This window comes from Mus musculus, chromosome 7 (assembly GCF_000001635.26).
Source record: "Mus musculus strain C57BL/6J chromosome 7, GRCm38.p6 C57BL/6J".
Lineage (NCBI taxonomy): Eukaryota > Metazoa > Chordata > Mammalia > Rodentia > Muridae > Mus > Mus musculus.
In genome coordinates, this window is record NC_000073.6 from 78,241,881 (window position 1) to 78,264,601 (window position 22,721).

Consider the following 22,721-nt stretch of genomic DNA (forward strand, 5'->3'; position numbering starts at 1 on the left):
TATAAATGTATAAGTATATAAATGGTTCTATTAAGAAGGGAAATGATGGTGCCATGTCAAGTCTATCCTAGTTGACATTATTCTATGTCCCTCTTCTATTCCTGATGGCTATAAAAGGCTCAAGTGCTTAGGGTCACTAAAGCAAAGAGCATGGTAGCCTGCATGAGAGTGTGGAGGAATGTTATACTTCCAGTAGATTCACCTGATATACTGACACATGTCCTGGAAATGAGCTTCTGTTTGTGTTGGATCATTGTGTGTTCCCCAACTTATTTGTTACAGTGATCAACCTGTATTATAAGACCTTTGCAAATTCTTCGCTCAGAATAGAAAGCTTTTGTATGTTAGCTCTGATAATAGTAGCAGTGATTAATGTTTATTAAGCTGTTTTATCATCCTAAGATATGTGCCTTATATAAGTTTCACTCTATTAAGAAGAGAAGTAATACCCTCATGTCTAGTCCATCCTCATTTCCTCATTAACAACATTATTCTATGTCCCTCTTTCATTCCAGCTGCCTTCAAAAGGATCAAGTGCTTAGGATGACTATAGCAAATATGTATATCAAAGAGTCCATCATTTTGATCATTGTGAGGAGACTATTGTAACACCTTAGAATGAACTATTCTACCACCAGCTCATCTTGTCCTAAATTATTTCCATGTCCTATGGACTGTTATTTTTTTTTTAAACTTGTTCAAGAGTTGCTAAGAACTCGGTGCCAGAGTTCTCATCTTGAAACCCAGTAATCTATTGCTAGCCTCAGACCTACTTTATGGTTATAATCCCACTTATAACCTAAAGTAAACATCCCAGACTCAGGCAATCCAGATTACTATTTGCCTGTTTCTGCAGGGCATTCTTCCCAGGTAATTAATCTACTTGTTTAGAAAAGATCCATCTACTTCTTTGGTCATGACTGCCAAAAGATAGCTTCTCAGTGGTGGGCATCTGATTGTGTGTGGGCTCCTGGTCTGGTGTGATCCATTTCCTGCTTAACCTGAAACACACACACACACACACACACACACACACACACACACACACACTATTTTCCTACATTGATAATTCTGTTAATTCTGCCTAGTGCTGGGTATGAGGGACAGAGGACAGCAGAGTCAATTCACTTTGGGTTTCGTGGATCACAATATCTATCCCCTCCAGTCCTGTCCTTTCCAGATCTCAATGAACTATCATCCCCTTCTCCAGTGAACACACCTGAAAACATGCCTGCTCTGGGGTCTCAGCCTGCTCCTCTTTGGGATGTCTGAAAGCTTATTTAACTATAGATCCGATCACCAAGCTCCTTGAGTCCTCTGAACATCTAAGAAAGTAACCATGGTATCTAACAAGCACCTTTGTCAAAGCCCATTTACAGGTGTCCTTGGAAGCATCAATGAGCCACGGGAAGAAGAGGTGGCTGCCATCAGCCCATTGTAAGGAGGCAAGAAATTGCTCCACTGCTTTGGTGTGGGCATGTTTGTTTTTTTTTTCAATCTAAATGTGTAACAGGAAATTTGGCAGTTCACCTCTATAAATCATTTGCATACCACTTATGTATGAGCCAGATGGTGCCTCTTTGTTTTAAGAAATTAAAAATGAAAAGGGAAAAAAATATAAGGTGGATCTTATCTTTACCTCTCCTCCTGACCTCCTGTGTGCATTCTAGAATCTTCACAGAGCAAGCAAGCCCAGGCTGACAGACATATACATTAACACCCGCACACCTTTGAATGCATATGTGCACACGCATGCACACAAACACCTAAATTATCTGTGTTTAGCTATATTAGTTAGAAAGTTGAGTAGTCAGCAAGTTCTTGGTCCTACTAATCAAGAATAGTAGAGCAACACAAATTTGACCTGGGTTACAGAGAGCATCCTTCATGGTGTTCTGTCTCTCTGACAAATCACCACATTCCTTGGAGCCTTTGCCAGTATATACTGAACAAGAAAGTCTTACATAAATCTCTCAAATTTAGGCACAGCTCTATGCTTTGGAAGCAAGAACATACAAACACTGGCCAGATAGAAGGGCAATGCCGATGGCCCACTGTTTCTATGGAAGTTGAAACCTCGGGAAGGAATTTTCCTTGAGGTGATCATCTTAACCCTCCTCCTTCAGGGCAGCTATATGAACCTCGTTTATTTTCCAGTGGTCAGGAGTTCCTCTTTCTGATCCAAGAATCACATCTGGAAATGAGACTATCTCCAGTGCATTCTTGCTTTGGGTGTAAGGAGTGCTGAGGAGACAGTAAAAGCCATAGTTTGTCTAGCAAGTATTGCATTACCAGTGCTTCACACAAGCTAAGTTCCTCACTTAACATAAACATACCTCTGCTGAGTAAATATTTCTGTCCTAATTTTCAAAATAAGAAAATTGAACTGAAGCATTGAGCACATGGTGCTGATAAGAGCTAAACATTAGGGAGTGAACATAGCTGACCTATAACTCTTTAGTAACAACGATGTCTTCCAAAGAGGAGAAGACTTTAGAAATATTTTTTGTGACTTCAGGCATATGTATTCCTGTCTTTCATTTTTCAAAATATTTGGAGTGTGTGTTTGGGGGTGGTGGTTAAGCATATCTCAAGGCGTGGAGGTAAACAAGTATAAAGGGATTTTACAATCCATTCTTTCAGTGTGGCCAATGTAGATTTACCTACCAGTAAAGCTGAGTTTCACTGAAATAGCTATCCTTCCTTATTTCGTACTTCTTTGGAACAAAAGACATCTATTTTCAAGCCATCTAGCTTCAACTAACAGTCTGACTTAGAGCTCATGAAGAGGGAATTCAAGATACATGGACTGTGGACAATTCCCACTGACCTCACTTCCTCAAATCTGTCCTGACACCCAAAGCAATGAGATGGGTTTACTCCCTGATGCTTTCCTAGGAGTCAGAGTAAAGTTAATGGCTGCTAGAGCAACAGTAACGGTGTGCTATTTGGAGTGAGCTCCTTTTTTCTATTATTTATTTGTTCTTTTGTTTGTTTTTTACCTTTAAACCAAAAATGAAATATTAAGTATAACCCAAAAAGCCAATTTCAAATCTCCACTTGCATGTTCTAGTCTGCTATGGCTTTCTAAGACCTGGTAGAGTCCAGAGAGACCAACAAAGTATAATTAAATATCTTCCCTGCTCAGAAAAAGAAATGCAAACAAAAAAGAGCAAACTTCCCTTACTTTCATCATCCCTACAATAGATTTGAGTTTAGCCAGTCAAGAAAGAAAACACCATTATACAGAGTGGAAGGCAATTAAATGGTGCAGACTCAAGCTAGGATCTATGACCCATATACCTGCTGAGTAACCACATCCAGGCTTTGGATATGCATGGTGGGGAGAATTGTCTAGATGCTAAACACTATGCTTCAGTGTATCATAACAGGTCTTCTCTGACCATCAGCCTGTGGGTTTGCTACATCATGCTCCCATTCCTTCTTCTAGAAATACTTGGTAAGGTAGGTGGCTAAGGTTGGACACTTTGCTGGGGACACTGCTTTCTCCAGATTTGGTTTTTGTTGCCTCCTGTGTGCTCATGATTGCATGCCATTTGCCGTCCTTTGGTTGAACCATGAACAAGACATTCTGCAGCCATAAAAGCCATTTCTAAAATGTTCCTCTGCACTGTTACTAAAGTGAAATCCCTTGAGTAACCAGTGTCATATCTCAGTGATCAATAGTGCATCACAAAATCACCAGGAGCATTCAAATAAATCGAACAAGTGTGTATTTGCCAGCCTCAAATCCCACACTCCTGGATTACCACACTCAGGTCAACAGGATCACAATAGTTCACAAAGTGATTATTTCTTTCCTACCTGGACCAGACAATTGGCTCCCAATGTCATGCTATGAACTGAATGTTTATGTTTCCTTAGTCCCCAAGCTAAAATAAACATGTGGTTCATAGCAGGAGAATTGCAGGTAATGGCATAGGAGCAGGCCTGGAAGTAGACATTGATTAGAGGCATTAAAGCATTATCCTTTGTTAGAATTAGTGGCCTCATAAAAGGGACCTTTGGAGATCTTTTGCTTCTTCTTCCAAGGAAGAGACAATAAGAAGGCCATTTGTGAACCATGTAGCCAACCTTTCCCAGATATGAAAGCTGTCTGAGCCTCTGGAAATAGTTTTGTATTATCACACACTCCATGATCCATGGGATTTTGTTCACATGTCACAGATGAATACATTCTTTGTTCCATAATATTGTCCTTCTGTCTCCTACATCACAAATCTAAATCCTCTCCTTAGGCAAAGTGGCCAAAGTAAGTCTTCCATATTTGAATTTTTTTTCCTTTTTATTTTTTTTTTCTCCGTAGAGACTTCTTTCTGTGTAGACTGGCCTTAACCTCCAGATCTACCAGCTTCAAACTTCAAACTCTTGAGATTACAGGTGAGTCCTGGTATGGGCAACATAAGTCTTCCTTAATGTAGATAAAGGAATGTCTGAATGACATGACCCATCTGTGTGTGTGGCTGACAAGTTTTACCCATTCTTCTCTTTCTAGAAAAATTGACATCCATGGCCATCTACCATTAACTTGGCCATAATAACACAGGAAAACTCATTGTTCCCCAATGAGGAGATTCCCTCAAAATGAGAGTAAACCATGATTCTGGAAGCAAAATAAGATTTTAAAGTAGGAGGTAGATAACTGTATACAAATAAAGCTTCCTCCAATCAGCCTAAGAACATCCTTTCCCTAAAGCCAGAAATGGGCAAAATACCTCATTTTCTCATTTTTCCAAAGACAGTAGGATTATGTACTAGTTACTTCTAGTTTACTTTGATTTCCACTTCCATAACGATCTACCTTTGAAACAAGATTACCCTCAAATGATCATGAAGAAATTCCAGTGAATACAACATGTTGTGAATGAAGCTAGATCGGGGGATGGGTTGGACTATTGACATATCACCAAGTTAGACTGTTTGGGTGGGCATTTGAACATACATCTATATGTGTTCAACTCTGTTTGCATAAAGAATAAACTGTGAAGCAATAGGAACATAATGTGCAGGTTATAGTGATATATAGAAAGAATTCAGTCTAATGTCAAAGAGGAAGGAAGAATGGCCTACCGTGATAATAATAAGCTGATATGCCAAGATGCAGGAGTGGCCAAAAGAGAACTGTTGAGTGCATTGGTGAGCGTGCATGTGCATACATCTGCACCATAGTGACAGCGTAAATGGACAATGACAGACATGTAAGCAAGGCACTAGCTCAGCAACTTAGTCCTGCAGCTGGGAAAGCCTCCTTACCCTGTAGTAATCAGTACTGTAGACGTCCCTGGACATGCCAAAATCTCCAATCTTCACTAGTAGATTGGCTCCAACCAGGCAGTTCCTCGTGGCCAGGTCCCGGTGTACAAAGTGCTGGGAAGCCAGGTACACCATGCCCGAGGCTATCTGACTGGCGATGTGGAGCATCTGAGAGAGCCCTAGCTCCCCCTTGGCCTGACGTGGCTGTCCATCCACGAGGATCATGGCATCTGGCCCATGGGCCCTGTAAGGAGGAAAGGGGGGGGGGGGAGGAGCAGAGAGAACTTAGCATATCAAAGGTAAAGACTTTGAGGCTTTCAGGGCTCTGGAACATCCTTCAGAAAGGAAGGAAATTCCTTTCTAGGCTGCCTATCCCTATGTCTATCTACCCAAATTATTTTGAGTATGGCTATGGGTAAGACTACAAATGAATTCCTCACTAAGATGACATAAACGTACTCAAAAGGTAGAGAACTAACTTTCTCTTTCACTATCTAAGCCATTTCCCAGGGTCTTCTCGGGTGTTAGGCGCTCATTATAGAATAATTAATAAAGTAACCGCTAACCCTTACTATATGTCAAGCCCTATTCTGATCGTTTTCAAGACATTTGTTTAATCTTTCTATCCTGATTTTTTTAATTGAGGCACAAATAATATTAGAAAGCTCAACCAAAGTCCTAGATATCTCAGAATAGCTATATAGTAGTCAGGAGACATACTGTAAATTATTATCTATGATTATAAAGGAGAGCTGCCAAAAGGGATATCAAAAAGGACTTTAAATAGCTCTAAAGGCCCCACCCCTTGAAGCTCTGATTGGCCCGGCAGTGTTCATTCATTTGCATTTATGACAAGCTCCCAGTGCTGATGCTGCTGACAAGCTATCTGCAGCCCCCCAGGTGTAAGTGGTGTAAGGCTAGCTCCATACCCCTAACCATTCCAAAACACTAGCAAAAGCGAGGCAGGATAAAGAAACACTTTGACTCTAAAGCAGAGATCTTGGGAACTCAATACTCTCTCTATGCTAAATTCAAGCCTGGCTGTGTTATGATAACACCCGGCCCTGTCAGATCGGTCACTTTTAGTGTTCACTCTTTCCTGCAGAAAGCCCAATGAGCCATAACCACACCCAGGGCCCTTATTTATGAAGTGGAAGTCCAACGAGCCCTGGTGTACAGGGAGGCCCTAGCCTGCTTTACTGCTTCTCCAATTTCCACTGAAAGGCATCATTAAATAGGAACACACTCTGTTTATTATCTTTGGTGGGCTTCCCCTCTCCCCCTTCGGAGGAAAGCAGCTGCATCAGCTAGACAGGGATGAGTCAGGAAGCCAGTTCCCACCCCAGTATACCAGGACACACCCCTGCAGGTCTCAAACCCCACCAACCAGGAGACATGATAATAGGCAGAATTGACCTTGGGGGTTAAGCGGGCATTTGGGAGAGCAGCCTGTTAAGTCAGCTCCTAGCAAGAGTTGCTGTGACCCAGGCTTTCAGCATGGAGTTTTGGGAAATCTTAGCCTTGATTAACAGAGCCTAGGAAGATGGGTTAGAATCTGGGTACCCCCTGAGAATCTGGGTAGCAAGTTGACATGAAATGCCCGAAGAAACTGTTGACCTTGATTTGAATAGACTCCCTATGTTGTCTTCAAGAAGTGAGTCCAGACACAGAAGGATCACTAAATTCTTCCTACATTCCTGCCACAGAGAATCAAGGGGCGAGTGATTCAGCGCAGACACAGCTTCTTGCCATCTCTAGTTGTTATGGCTCAAAGGTAAAATGTTTCCAGAAACTTGAATGTCTGGACATCTGGGCTTTACTAATGGAGTTTTTTAGGAGGTTAGGAACCCTTGAGAAGGGAACCCTTGCTAGAGCAAGTAGATCACTGTCACTGATGTGGAGGTATTGGACACTTTCTAACCCAAACTCTTTCTGCCCCAAACACTCTCTACTCCTGACTGCCGATAGGATTTGACCTCACACACCAGCACCATGTTCACTGATGTGACGAACTGAACCCCTTTGAACTGTGAGTCAAAATAAATACTCCTGCCCCTAAGTAGCCTCTTGCCAAGTAGTTGGTCACCACAGTAAGAAATGTTATTCTCTCTTTTGGTTTGTGTTTTCTTATTCCCTGGTGTTTCCCCTGCCCTAGCCTCACTCTTGCTTCTCCCTGCTCCTCCCCCTTCTGCCTTGTTTTCTTCATCTTTCCTGGAATACAAAAAGGTGCATGGGGACTTTGTTGAGCCCTTCTGTTGAACTTGGGATGGGAGAATCAGCTATACTCCTGGAAAATATGTTGTGGTGCAAACTAGTGCAGAGGAAAGAAGCACAAGGTGAGGGAATCCTCCACACTGAGATGGGCTATCATCTAGACTGGAAGCTACCATGATTCATAGCTCATATAAAGTAATGATAATAGTTGTGATTTTTACAATAGCAAATATTGGTTCAGTACCTAGCTACATATAGGCATTATATACACATTGCCATGTAATGCTTCTAGAAACAACTCCATGAAGCACTTATAACTTGACCCAGTTATAATTAAGATAAACCCCCATGTCTCTTATGCTAAGGACTGAGGTCTCCAGGAATCCATGTCATTATGATTTCAGGTTCCAGAGACTTAGAGAATCTTGTGGGTTTCCTCAGTATCTCCAGGGCCATTTATTTGGAAATCCAAATCATAAGGAGAGACGTGAAGACTCTGCCAAGTCTGACTTTTCCCTTTCCTTTCTATTAGTATAAATGCTGACAGAATTTACCTGGAAACAAAATCCCTTTCTTTATCAACCATCTTTACCTTCTGATGAGTTTACAAATTGATGACATCACATTCATCATCAAAAATGTCTACAGGTGTGGGGTTTTCAGGATGAATGTAGGATACTAGTCTCATCTGGCAAGTGAGACTTTTACCACGTTGGGGCAAGAGAGTTAGCAGTCCTAGAATCAGGGTTTGTGAGACTCAACCTGGGATGCACATGGGATGTATACCCCATGTTTTATTCTTCCCAGTCCATCTGGGAGCTGAAAAGAAAAGTACAGGTGTCTCATCATGAATACAAAAGATCAAGTCCATCTGTAAGGAGATGGCACATAAGAATGAAGGGGTTAGGTCTGGGTATGTAGCTGTCTTTAAAAAGTGCTTGCCTGGCATACATAAAGACCTAATGTCCATCCTCAGCACCACATAACCAGTTATACAGTGCACACCTGCGATCCCAGAACAGAAGAGATGGAGGCAGGAGGATCTGAAGTTCAAGGCCATTCTCAGATATATAGTAAGTTTGAAGTCAGAAAGTCTCAAAGATGGGGAGAGGAGAGGGATGGGGAGGGGGAGGGGGATGGGGAGGGGAAGGGGGAGGGGGAGAGAGAGGAGGAGAGAAGAGGGGGGAAAAGAAGGGAAAGGCAGGTGCTTTTGATTTGCCATCCTCAGACTTGCACTCATGGTGGCAAATATGATTTCTAACCACAGAGAAGACTCCCACGGCTCAGTGAAATTGAGAGAGAGGGAAAAGAAGGTAGTCCCATCTTGCTTACCTGAGGAACTTGTTAAGGTCTCCATGCTTCATGTATTCAAAGACCATGATGAGTGGGTCACCATCACCACACACCCCATAGAACTTGACAATATGCTCATGCTGCAGGTTCGTGAGCAGCTCAGCCTCCCTCTGGAAATCCTTCCTGGCAGCCAAGGTGGGATCCTTCAGGGCCTGAGAACCACACAACATTAGTTTGTAGCAACTTGGGGGCAGAGAGCTATCTTCTCCAGCTGGTGAAAACTGATACCACATCCATCTGGACACACAGCGGATATGATCTATTTTAAAACATCAAGGCAGAGCACACTGGTGAACCCTTTCTTCAGTCACCATTTTGATTCCTGTCAAAGGGGAGACCCACATCCCAGACTCTAGCCAGTGACTTCAGTATATGTTCATCGTCCATCCCCATGTCTCCCTCAATATGAATGGCAGGGGAAAAAGCTGTGAAGTGGAAGACCCGTGAGACCCCTATTCCTAAATCTTCCTTTACAGAACAAGTCTCTCTGATACAGTAGACTGAACAGCACCACCCCAATTACTTCATCCTTGTAAATCAGTGTGCACTCCGAGGGCAGAGAGCTATGTTTTCCAGCTGGTGGAAACTGTTACCACATCCTTCTGGACCCACAATGAATATGATCAGGCAGTGTCATGATGCTCCCCTCATCCTTTGAGTCCTTGTGTCTTAATGGTAGATGAGGCTGTATTGGCAAGAGGGGAGTGAGCCTTTGGCTTATAGAAGGCACTGTATTCTCAAACCAAAGGTTTAGCAGAAGTGCTATGGGGAAGGCAGGGTTGCGGTTAAATTATGGAAGTCTTAGATGCACACAAGACCTGGGAGACAGCTACCAAAGCCCACTGCAGGATGATGAAGATGTGAGCCAATGGGAGACACTCTGCCAAGATTCTGTGACTTTGTTCTACAGGGACTTCAGGCCCAAATGTGAGCCAGAGAGAAATACATACCTGACTATTTCTTGTTCCAGAAAGAATAATACAGTAAAAAGAGTATACAACACCCGGTTGGAGTTTTTAGAATCAGACTGTGAGTGTGACATCAAAGCTAAGCATATTTAATGCATACTAGAGACAGTGAACAGGACACTACTGTGATAGCTAGTCTTGGTTGTGAACTTGACACACCTGGGAAGGGGTAATCTCAGTTGAGGAATTGCCTCCATCAGATTGGCCTCTGAGTGTGTCTGTGTGGTATTTTTTTTATTACTGATCGATGTGTGAGGGTCCAGGCCCCTGTGGATGGTGCCAACTCTCCTATGAACTTGGGTAAGCAGCATGGGCTCTGCTCCTGCCTTGAGTTCTTGCCCTGACTTCCATGATGGACTATAATCAGTAAGATTAATTAAAGCCTTTCCCTACACCTTGTTTTTAGTTATGGTGCTTATCACAGCTTCACCAAACTGGAACTGCCATCCTGAGGATAGGCAATGCTGTCCATGTTGAAGGATAGTCTGTTCAGAGAAGAGCTCTTTGCCAGAGAAGAAGCCTAGGCAGGCATGCCCACACATTTCCCAACTCCACATAATTGCCTTAAAGTCATAAAGCTAATTCAGCACATAATAACCACTAGGTAATCAAGAAGTAAGGCTAAAACCAGCCCTGGATTTCAGGCCACTGAGACTCTCTCTCTCTCTGCTAGATATATGGTCTTTTCTGGTGATTCAGACAAAATGACCTGCCATGCAAGTGCTGCAAATCCTCCCTAGCCAGAGATTTCCTCCATCTTCTGCAGCTTCATTGGTTGAAATCTGCCAATTGCTTTGGATTCCCAAACTGCAGTGATATGAACCTGTGAAGGATGGACGAGGTGAACCTCTCCAACTTCTCAGGAACCACTGCACATCAGGAATGATGGATGCTTAGTGTGAAAAGGTTGTCTTCCCTTTCAGTTCCCCATTTCACATTTCTGTAGCTGGAGAACCTGAAGCCAAGCCTGTTTGAGAGCCAGCCCATGTTCACACATTGTAAATGACAGGAAGAATAGTAGACATGAGCAATCCTTTGCTGAAATTCATAGCATCCCCAGACTTCAGTAGCAATAGTCTCCAGGGCCATCAAAGCAAGTGTGACTTCCTGACCTGAAGCCCCACCCAACTTCAGCCAGCATCACCTTCCCTTCTTTGGGACATTTAAAAGATTTCACCATAAAAAGTTCTCAATTAAATGGCCTACTAACAAAAAGTACTGAAAGTTACTTAGTACAACCTTCCCATTTTCTAGATGTGAAAATTAAGGCCCGCAACAAACATTCAGCTTGCCAAAGTTGAACAACCAATTATGTGTTGGATCCAGATTCCAGAATACTTTTCACCCCAGCTCATCTACTTGAATTAATTTGTTGAAAGAACTTGTTAATAGACAAGCAGGCAGAAGAATGAAGTGATATACACATGTAACAAACTGAGCTTGGAAAGAGAGTGTGGTCTGATGTCAGAACAGCTTCCTCCAGTAAAGATTTCCAGGCAGAAAGACCAAAGGTGGTAGGTAATAAAGTGAGATTCATTTTCCCAGCCTAGCTATGATTTTTACCAGACCTAGTTCGTTCTCTCTCTCTCTCTCTCTCTCTCTCTCTCTCTCTCTCTCTCTCTCTCTCTCTCTCTCTCTCTCCCCACAGTTTTATGCTATAGCTGAGAATGACCCTGAATTCCTGCTTCCACTTCCAAAGCCCTAAGATTTACAACTGTGTTTCATCATGATTGGTTTTATGCATTGCTGAGGATTTGTGGATGATAGGAAAGAAGCCTGCCAACTGAGCTACAGTCCCAGTTCCCAAGACATATGACCCGATGTAATGATCACTTCAGCTCTGGGGGTATACCTAAGAATAATGGAAAATCTGCAATGGCTACCAGCTACCTGAACAAATGCTTATCAGCCAAAGTATTATGCTGGAAAACCTTTTCAGGTAACCCATCTCCCTGCCTCAGTCCTAAGCTACATGGGATAAAACGTGGGCATAAGGTGACTGTGAATCATTTATTTTCCTGAGGAATGGGAGGAAAAAACAGAGGAACACAGCATGGGTGGGATGGGAGAGTATGAAGATTTATGTGAGCACTGGATTTATAAGAGAGAAAAGTAGATCAGATTTGGGGGCAGCCAAATGGCCTCTCTCCATCTCTTTAAATCATTCTCTCCCACAGCCCCGACATCAGTGGCAGCCATGGGATATTTCTACTCTTAGCCCTTGAGCAGTCACAGCCAGTGTCTGTCCCTCAGGCTGGCACCCTGAACCGCAAGGCAGACAGAGTTCCTCTTGAGAGATGGGATACAATACAGTCACTGTCTCCAGGGCTTCCACACCCTTTCCCTCTTCCTTCACCCTGGGTTTTCCAGCTGGTGGGTCAAACCTGAAGTTCCTATGTAACTGTCAAAGTGAGGGGTGTAGCGACTGGGGGCCAGAGCTGCCAGTGGCCACAGTCCCCAGGGATTAATGCAATTGGGACAGAGATGACAGGAGAATAATGGGAAGGGAAACTGGGCCAAAAGTTCTCTGGCCCAGCTCATAAGATTCTATATCCAATACTTCCTTGGTTGCTGGGCAACTGCAAAATGGGTCACTGTGAAGTGGCATGGGATGGAGTTGATGTTTATCATAGCCACCAACTGTTGGCACAGGAAAGAGGGTCTTGCCATGTAGCCTGAACTTGGGAACATTCCTGGCTGAGCCCTTTTCAATAGTAAGCACAGCAAAAGAGAACTAGAAGCTAATTCCTTATCTTCCTCTTTTCACCCCAAAATGTAGTGGGCATTTCCCTTCTAGTCTTGTCCTCTACATGAGCCAGCTCCTGTGAGAACTTTAGCCTTGCAGATGGGGTTCAGATGGGCTCTTCACCAAGACAGGGTGAGTCAGAATCAAATATGCTTAGCCCAACCCCTTCCCAGGCATTTAACATCTTTATTTTGGCCAACTGCTGCCTCCCACTTGCCTTTTCTCTAGTTGGGGAAAGATACTTCAGGGGAGTTCATTAATACCTTACAACTCATTCTATCATGCACACAGGAATATGCACACTACTGAGTGTACAAGCATATACTCACATGCACTTACTTACAAATGACCTTTTATAATTGTGAAAACCAATTTTTATTTTACTCCCTCAGCACCTGCTGCCATTTCTCCTCGGTGAGATTCACAGATTTATACAGGAGAAAGATGGGTCATCACCGCATGAACAAATGCCCCTATCCTGCATATCACTGTCTTCCCGTTATCTTCAGCATGAAATCCCAACTTCTTAAAGGTCATGGACACAAGATGTCAGCTCTGCCCATCTCTTTCTACTTCTTCTCCCCAACTCTATGCATCCTCTCATTTACTTTCTTCGATCTCACTGGCCTTTCTAAGCCCTTGGACCTTTTCATCTGATGAAGATCAAATGGTCATAAAGGCCTTCAACAGAGTTGCAGAGATGTAACCAGGCAGCCGAGGGAGTACCGGCCATCAATTCTGATAAGTATATTGACTGGTGTCTGGTCACCTACAGAGATACTTCTGTCCCCAAGAGTTTGGGACATAAACTTACCAGGAATCCACTGTGATGACCCACAAATTTACTCATGAGATTTAAATCTGATCATGTCATCACTTGGTGTAATGAAACACTATAAAAAACATAATTAAATATGAGTAGGAGCCAGGCCATTTCCTTAGCCCTCAGGATGAATACTTTGTGAAGACATTCTAAATGTCAGTGACTAAAAACTTAACTAGCAGTGGAAGAAAAATCATTTGGAAAAAAATGATAAAACTGTAAACGTCAGAGATTAAAGAAGTCTCTTTCCCAAGTATGGAAGGAACAGCATCAGAGAGCCCACGGGGAACCTGAATCTAGCTCTATAACTAATTTACCATGCAGCCTGTGGCTACTAAATAACGCCAAGACTATTGCATAGTCTTCCTCCAATAAAGTGCAAGTCAATTCTAAACAAAACAGTCAAGTATTAGTGGAATATTTTATAAACACTGGTATAGTTTTTAAGATCACTACTTTTGGTGAGTTTTTGTTTCATTTTCCTTCTCTTCTTTTCTTTATATTTGAGATTGTATTTTAATTACAGCCTTTCTCCCTTCCCTTTCCTCCCTCCCCACTCTTTTTCAAATCCATGGCCTCTTTTTTCCATCAACTGTTATTGCATACATGTATGTATGTGTGTATGTATGCACGAATGAATGAATGTATGTACAACTGTACATACATACACATATTTCCAAACTTGCTGAGTCCAAATAATGTTACTTGTTTGTATGTTTTCAGGGCTGACCATTAGAATGATCAGTGATTTGTTTTTCTCTGGGAAAGACCGCCTCTCCTCCTCCCAGCCCTCCTCAGTAGCCTTGAGTTCACTACTGAACGTACTCCGACTAATGCTCACTGTGCTATCTGGGTTCTCCTAGGAGCACTAGACAATGTCAGGGGCACTTTTGCTGTTACAATGGGAGTTGGCATCTACTGGGCAGAGAGCAAACAAGGCTGACTAACACTGTGTAAGGAAATCAACAGCTTACCAACAGCAAATTATTCCACTCTGCTAAAAGTGCTGAAGTTGAGAGATCCTGTATTAAACTTTGTAAATGATAAGCATAAATATATAAACCACCCCCAAACCCTGAGATTCTGTCCTCAGATTATTGCAAAAATGCTTTCTTTTCTTGCTCCAATTTAAATCTCTATAACTGGAAGTCATGAGCATTCCACACAGATCAAAACAACCCTCCAATCCCAGAGAAATCCGAATGCTGAGGCTCAGATGTATTAAAAGAAATATCATGCAAACTCCAAGTTGTGAGAACTGTCAAAACAAGAGTATGAATTCCTGCAGACCAGGCCCATATTTATTTTGAAATAAGGACATTCTCCAAAAAATATGAAGAAATAATTGCTTCTTACAAAAAACAATGTATAAGCCAGCAAGATGGCTCAGAGAGAAAAGGCGCTTGTCATCAAGCCTGAAGATATGAGTTGAATCCCCTGGACTCATGTGGTAGAAGAAGATAATCAACTCCTGAAAGTTGTACTCTGGTCTCCACACACAGGTACTGTGCCTACACACATGCACACATACATACAAATAAAATGTATGATCAATATAGATTTATGTCAGTCATGGTGACACATGTCTATAATCCTAGCACTAAGAAGGCAGAGGTAGGAGGATCACCATAAGTCTGAGATTAGACAGGGCTACATAGAAAATTCCAGGTCAGCCAGGGCTATAGAGTAGAAACCCACCTCAAAAGAGATGAAAATAAAAATAAAAGCCAACAACATAGACAAAAAAGAAGATAAAAAAGACAGAAATCTAAAAGAACAAAAATGAGAAACCAACTTGGTGTCTTGGAAATTAACCACATGGTCACCAAAGTTTAAAAAAAATATTCCACAGATGGAAATAGATGTCTTGTGTACTGTAAAAGCCTCGAGGGTGACTCTGGACTGAACACTGAATGACAGAGAGAGGGTAAATAGACGGGATAAGATTATATATGCAAAACAAGAAAGTGTCTCCCACCTTCCATGCAAGAGGTTTGCTTGAGTGCCAATGCTGTGTAAATGGACTGGTTGTTAAATGACTATATAAAGTGATGTCACCATTTTGAAACTATGAGATGATTATACATAATCCCTGACACATCTGATAGTTGGAAGAAAACACATTTACTAGAAATCTAACTTGGACTTTAGAATTTTGACCTTTCCCTAGGCTACTAAATGTGATTCAATTCCCTCTTAAGATAGAAGGTGGCAGCTGTAAGCCATAGCTCTCTGTAAACTATGAGATAACCAAGGATACAGTCACTACTCTATAGCATATTACATAGCTGGGATATGATAAACAATTTATCTATCTATCTATCTATCTATCCATCTATCTATCTATCTATCTATCTATCTATCCATCTCTCTCTATATATATATATATTCTATGTATCTATCTATGTCTATGTTTAATGTATCTGCGTATCTATGTATGTCTATGTATAATGTATCTATGTATCTATCTATATCTATTTATGTATTATATATACTTTTTCCCAAAGCAGAATCTCACTATGTATTCCAGGCTAGCATCAAACGCATGATCTTCCTGACTCAGTCTCTTGAGTACTGAGATTATAGCCCAGTTATACCAACAACTGGTTCTGTCTTAATATATTTGTAATTTATGATAGGTATTGGGAAGATGTTTCCCTGAATGCCTGGGAGCATCTGGAGTTTAATGTCTTGCTTATACACGAATTATGCCCTGTCTTGTCCTGTCTTCCATTTGTTTGGCAGGTGCTTGTCTTGGCTCCCCAGCAGGCTACAAATGCCTTAAAAACAAAACAAAACAAAACAAAACCAGGCTGTGCCTGCCACACCTCTGTTCCTATCATATCAACTGCTGGGCTAAAAATACCATTAGATTGAAAACTCACAACCAATTTTGAGGAAACCTAGTCATGGGCTATGCTTGCTAGCGTCCTCCAGAAATATAGAATTAACTTGCAGCAACATGAGAACAAAGTGAAGAGAAAAGCTTGAAACCGAATGAAAATCCAGAAAGGACAGAGAGCAAGGAACTCCCATTCCTGGGTGGTCTTGGAGAAGATGGAATTCTGCAGGCTGGGCTAGGCAGCTCCATTGCTTGACAAATGGTGTCAAATTCCAGAGCACTCATCTTGTGAGTTTCCCAGGCCCGTGGGGAGACGAAGACTCTTTGGAAAGGGTGCAATTAGAAACACATTTTTTTCTTCATCACACATTCTGGCAAGTGTCTCTCTGTGACAGACTCTCCACAGACCTGATTGAGACTCATGTTTCTCAGCCATTGTTTTACCTCCTGCTGAAAAGTCCCAAACTGGTTCCTTTGCCACTTCCCAGACAGACACTGGGACAGCCAATAGGCAAGTGTTATCCTTCTCATTAAACATAATAAAGCAGAACAGGCACTAAGGTTAAAGATAAAATTAGAAACCTTTCCACAAACCTTGCCCGAGACACTCAAGTCCATTCCAAGAATGTACAATAACAATAATCACTAGCCTTTTGTGGAGCAATATTCTAGGTACTGATTTTCAAAACAGGGATTGGCTATCTATGCCTGGTTTTGTAAATATCTATCTTGGAAAACAGCTGCTCATAGCTGGCTCGGGGGATATCTGTGCTTCTTTCCCACTGCATGGGCAGGGCTCAGAGGTGCAGCAGCACATAGTCTTCAACACTTAAGTATTTAGGTTTAGTCTCTGGTCCTTCAGAGGGAAAAGTGGTAAGCTTTATATATAGCTAATAAAAGCTCAGGAGGTCATATATGATGTGCCTAAATATATCAGTGTTGTCAGCATTAGGAATAAATACAAAAATTAAAAACCACTACTTTTGTTTATTGAGCATTTACCAAGTTATCAGCATTTTTAAAAGGATATTATCACTCTTATAGTCCAGAGTGAAACACTCAAGCTCAGCTTGAGTTCTGCTGAAGGTCGTGTGCTTGATCAGTGGAGGACTTACGATTTGTATCCAAGCTCTCACTCTGATGCCCATGCCAGGTGGTACCCTGAACTACACCATATGCATCTGCCCAAATGGTTCACCCTCTGTAGGCAGAGACAACCTACAGATCAATACTATGACCATGGATACAGATACCCAAAAGTCAAAGATACATAAACTGATGATGGAGTTTCTATTGAGCCATTCAGTATTAAAGATGGGGTCATTCTGAGGTCCTGGTGAGTGTACTCCTCAGTGGCTATGTCTTTCATCCCCACCTCCAAGGTTATTTGACTTTTGAATCTTCTAGTATAGGAAAGAAGGCCACTCCATTCTCCTGACTCTATAGTTTGGTTCCAGATCTCAGTGAGTCCAGATGACACTTGTTCTGTGAATATGTCAAGTCTTGTTGGGCACTGGTGTACTGAGAGAAGACTTTCTGCTGGAGCAGGGTAGAGTGGGGCAACAGATGGAAACCAAGATTCTTCCGTGCTTTCCCAGCTGCAAACCTGCCTGGAGCCTCACTGGTTCACAGTGCTGTGGTTAAAAGCCCTCCTGAAAGTGCAGTTCCCCCCTGCATGTACTCTTGGGATCTGAGCTCAGACAACATAGCAGAAATTTTAGCATTTATCCCAACCTCACTCACCAGTTCCAGGTGCTAAGTGTGTGACCCCCCCCCCAACCCTATCTCCCTCTGTTCCTAGTGATGTCTAGTGCCTTTAAAATGGGCCCTCCGTGACTCATCAGACATCCTCCTTTTATCCAGTTCTGCTCCTGAGATGGGGCCAAATGCCTGTTTAGGCTGACAGCACATCCACAAGTTACTGAAGAAAATAATCTAAAACTCCCCATTCAGTCAGAGCCTTCCACAGGCAGAATTTGTCACCAGACATACTCCCAATATACACTGCAGTTATTGACTTCTAAAACCAAAGTCATGTCCAGACCATTGGAAGCAGCACTGACTCCTGACAAAGTCTCCTTGATTGAGTCTGAGACCAACTTAACACCACCCTCTTAATGGCCTTCCACCTCACTGAACCACCACCACCCCTGTCCTGGTTGCCCATGTGCCCCAGGATTTACCTTCACTGCCACTAGCATCTTGTCTTTGGTGGGGCTTAGATTGTAGCACTCAGCCAGGAAGACCTTCCCAAAGGCTCCCTCACCCAATTCTCTCTTCAACACGATGTCTCTCCTCTTGATGTGCTGAACATCTGTAGAAGTATCACAAATGAGACAGAAAGTCAGATTCTGGCACCTTCAGGTCAGCAGAAATCTAAGGTACTTCTGGTCCCACAACAGGAAGAGGCAAATGTTAATATCTCAACTTGAGCATGGAGATTGTCAGGACATTCTGAACTAAGTCTGACACGGAGTGAAATCTCAGTTCTGTGCCAGAGCACCTGCTGAGTACTCTATACCTCAGGACAGAACAGGAATCAGTGATGTCACTGAATATGGGCGTGTCCTGTGATGCTGCGCACGAATGGCAGCATCCTGGCAAGATGCAGATTCTGATTCAGTGGGACTGAAGATCAACATCCGTAGCAAGTCACTAAGTGATGCTAGTGAGCTGAGAATCAGATTTGGATGCTGACTCCATGACAATCCTGCCCACTTTTTCCCCCAGTTTGGGAAAGTTATTTAATCCCAGAGCCTCAATTTTCTCATTTATTAAATGGGGTTAGCAACAAAGCCATCCTCACTGAAGCCCGGTCATGAAATGAGATAATCCAGATTAAGAGGTTATCTTAGTTTGGGAGACACTTCGAGACATGTGCTCAGTAAACACACAAAAACATGCACATGCTCTCACACACATTCACACAGATAAAAATACATACACATATACACACAAATACACACACACACACAAATACAAGCACATGCACATACAAACATACACATACACACATAACCACACATACACACAGGTACGTGCCCATATGCACAGATACACATGCACACATATATGCATACACATGTACATACAGAAGCATACAAATGTACACACACACACACACACACACACACATATATATGTATATATGCATACATATGTATACATGCACAGAAATACACCCAAAATGTATACATACATAAACAAACATGTACTCACACATATGCACAGATATACATACATACATACATACATGCATACATACATACATAAACATACACACATACCATGTACATATCCTTACACACAGACATGTGTGCACACACATAACAGCACAACAGTACCCTGTTCATGATAGAAAACACTCATAGGTAGCTAAAATTATGCCAACAAAATCTCTAGCTGGCCAGCACTGCTCCTTTGAGAGAAAGCAAACCAATGAGAACACAGATGACAAGTTCAAAGACAGCCTTAGACCTGGGGTCTGTGCAAATGGAACAGCTGCCAGTGCCTTTGCTAATTTAGCAACCTAATTAAAGCATGTCTGCCAGGAGAGAGCAGAGCTGTGACCTCAGCCCTCCCACCTCTTTGGAAAGAATGCTACCAAGGAACTGTACAATCAGGGGTCTGGTGAAGAAAGGAGTGAGGTGGGGGTTACTCACCGACCTTCACATGAATTGTTCAAGAGGCAAAGGCCCATTAAATACCTGTATCAACATTATGAAGCATGTCGCCCAGCCAGCAAAGAAGGTCCTCTCAAATGAGCTTGTCGAACAGTGAAAGCTGAACGTGGAAGAACCGTGGCAGACTGTCCGCACAGTGAAGAGCCATGTGACAGGGACAGAGGGGCATGGCTTGAAAACTGAGCCTAGTGGCTTGGTAGACTTGGGTGCTAATTTTTTCCTATCAGAGTTCGATATCTCACAAGGTCTAGGGTGACCTGCCCCCATTTCCTTTTTCCTTGCAGGCATTCTTCATGAGTCGTGGATAAAAATGGTTTCCTCAGCTAGAGAGATGGCTCAGCTATTCAAAGCCCTTCCTTGTTCAGCAATCCTGTCTTTGTCTTGTAGCATCTGAAGAATAGTGTAATTTTGGCCTTCAGGGGTAAGGCTAAAAAGTATCACTGGTAGAAAATGGGATGTCTGGGCGTCTATTGGGAAGTCATCTGCTCACCACTGCCTAGTCATTCCCAGGTGGCTAGTAATGACACATGAGGATCCTGCAAAGTGAGTGACCTGTCAAGGCCAGGGAGTGAAGATGTGGTCTGGTAAGATAGCTCTCTAGCCTGGAGCCAGGCCTCAGATTCCTCATCTATAAAATGGGCATATCCCACAGCTGGGTGTACAAATCTATCAATGTTTGTACTGTGGAACTTTGTCTTCTATGAAGATCCTGACCTTGTGATCTTGACATCACAGTGACAGTGACACACCACACTAGGCCATTGGGCTAAGGAGATGACCCAGTAAGGCATTTGCTGTGCAAGTGGAAAGACTTGAGTTCGGGTCTCCAGTAACAGTAGCTGTTTATGTAATCTTATAGTTCCTATGATGAGACTGAAGGCAGAAAGAGAATATCTGGAAGCCTGGGAGCCAGTTATTCTGGCATATCCAGTAGCAAAACAACACGCCTGCTCTCAAACAAAGGAGAAGGCAAGGACCAACACAAAGGGCACCCTCTGACCTCTATACATACACTGTGGCATGAACATGCCCTCACATACACATTCATATGTGTACATGTGTGCATGCACGTGAACAGACATTCGGAGATACACACACACACACACACACACACACAGAGAGAGAGAGAGAGAGAGAGAGAGACAGAGAGAGAGACAGAGAGAGAGACAGAGAGAGAGAGACAGAGAGACAGAGAGAGACAGAGAGAGAGAGAGAGAGAGAGAGAGAGACAGAGACAGAGACAGAGACAGAGAGAGACAGAGAGATCATCCTTATCACTGTGTTCTTGTAGAAGAGGTGGGGTCATTATCAGGCTCTCACCTGACATTTCAGCCCATCTCTCCTCCACGCTCCCATCCTAGCCACATGTCATCCTTCCAGGTCCTGCTGCCCTTGAAAGGTGCTAACATGTATAACATGCAGTAGGCTGAGATAGAACTCCACTCACACAGCTTCTGACCCGTGCTGAGGGAGGAATTTTTGGTGACTCATATTTCTGTCACTCTAATATTCACTTGTTTGCCAAGCTGGCCTTGATATGTTATCAGTACCCTATCTTGGGTGAACATATGTTAGTTGGTCCACCTCTCCCCAGGAAAGTAATGCAATAAATTTATTCCAAATTGTAAATATAGTAAAATATCATTTGCCTCATGACTGATATTATTTTAAAAGAAGGTGAAAGGAAAGGAAAGCCAAGCCAAGCCTCCCCCAGGTGCTGAGATCAGCATGAAATCTAAAATTCAAAGATAGCCAGAGAAGCCAGTCACCTGAGAAAAAGCTGACTCTGCCTCAGACCCCAGTCCCACCCTCTTTCTGATTGGCCAATGAGCAGTACACTCAAAATCACCCAGAGAGTTTGTTAAAAACAGATTGCTGGGCTCCTAACGCAGAGAGTACCAGTCAGTGAGTCCATCTTGAGGCTTGAGAATAGGCATCTCTAAGTTCTCAAGTGATGCTGACATTGTCAATCAAGGAGGCACACTTTGGGTACCACTGGAGCAGGATATTTTGGGAAATGAGGAGTTAGCTAGCTGATACCACAGCTGCCTCTACAGGTTGGACTTAGATAGTACCAAGACTACCAACAGGTAACTCATACCTCATCCCCAGCAAACCAGGAGAAGGTCACGGGTCTTGGATTTATTTCTAAGCCCCTCTTGCCCTTGCAATCTATATGGCTTAAGCTGAGTCAACTGTTTAAAGAGACTGAAGTGGCCCTCTATGCCCTAGAGATCAAGCCTCTCTGGCTTTCTTGTGTTCTAGAAACCTCTGCACAGAGCAAAGAAACAATACAAATTTCCACTGGTCCCTAAGCCCAGCTCAGAGCTACCTTTCCTCAGGACTTCCCAGTCTCAGAATCAGTCAGTGCAAAATGACTTGAGGAGCTTTAGAGAGAGCTGGAGTCCTCTATGCAGCTGCCATGCCTGGGTCATGTCAGAGTCCTTTCCCCCCCTCCCTCCCTAGGCAGCAAAAGTCCAGGGCTTTGAAAGATTCTGAGGCTCCAAGTGGGACATTTCAGACAGGAATGGCTCTCCACCCATCTCGGTGTTGAGAGCCTGGCATCTTCTACACACTTCCTGCTGCTGTGTGAGCATGGAATCTGCAGGCTTTGAGCCATGCAGGAGACAGGTGAGCACAGTGTGAGAAATCACTTTCCTTCTCTTCCCAGGAACATGAGGAAGGCAAGCTAGAGCCAAAGTGTTTTGCCTAAACATACAAATGAATCATTTTTAGGGACATGGAAATACCCAATGGCTCAGAATAAAGTCTCCTCGTCTCATCCTCTTGTCTTCTCAGTATAGGGCGTTTAGTTTAA

At 42.9% G+C, this 22,721-nt stretch overlaps 1 protein-coding gene across 10 annotated transcripts in view; it reads right to left on the reverse strand.

The window, feature by feature from the left end:
- Nucleotides 1-22,721, reverse strand: part of Ntrk3 (neurotrophic tyrosine kinase, receptor, type 3) — a 401,049-nt gene that overhangs the window by 61,895 nt on the left and 316,433 nt on the right. For all 10 annotated transcript variants that reach the window (XR_001785487.2, XR_001785486.2, XR_001785488.2 and 7 more), the window contains 3 exons: nucleotides 18,404-18,534; nucleotides 8,821-8,993; nucleotides 5,275-5,518 (listed from right to left, as the gene is read on the reverse strand). Coding sequence is in view for 4 of the 10 variants with exons in the window: in XM_011250816.3 (XP_011249118.1) it covers nucleotides 5,275-5,518; nucleotides 8,821-8,993; nucleotides 18,404-18,534 (548 nt within the window). In the remaining 6 variants the exon portion in view is untranslated. The remainder of the gene's footprint in view (nucleotides 1-5,274; nucleotides 5,519-8,820; nucleotides 8,994-18,403; nucleotides 18,535-22,721) is intronic.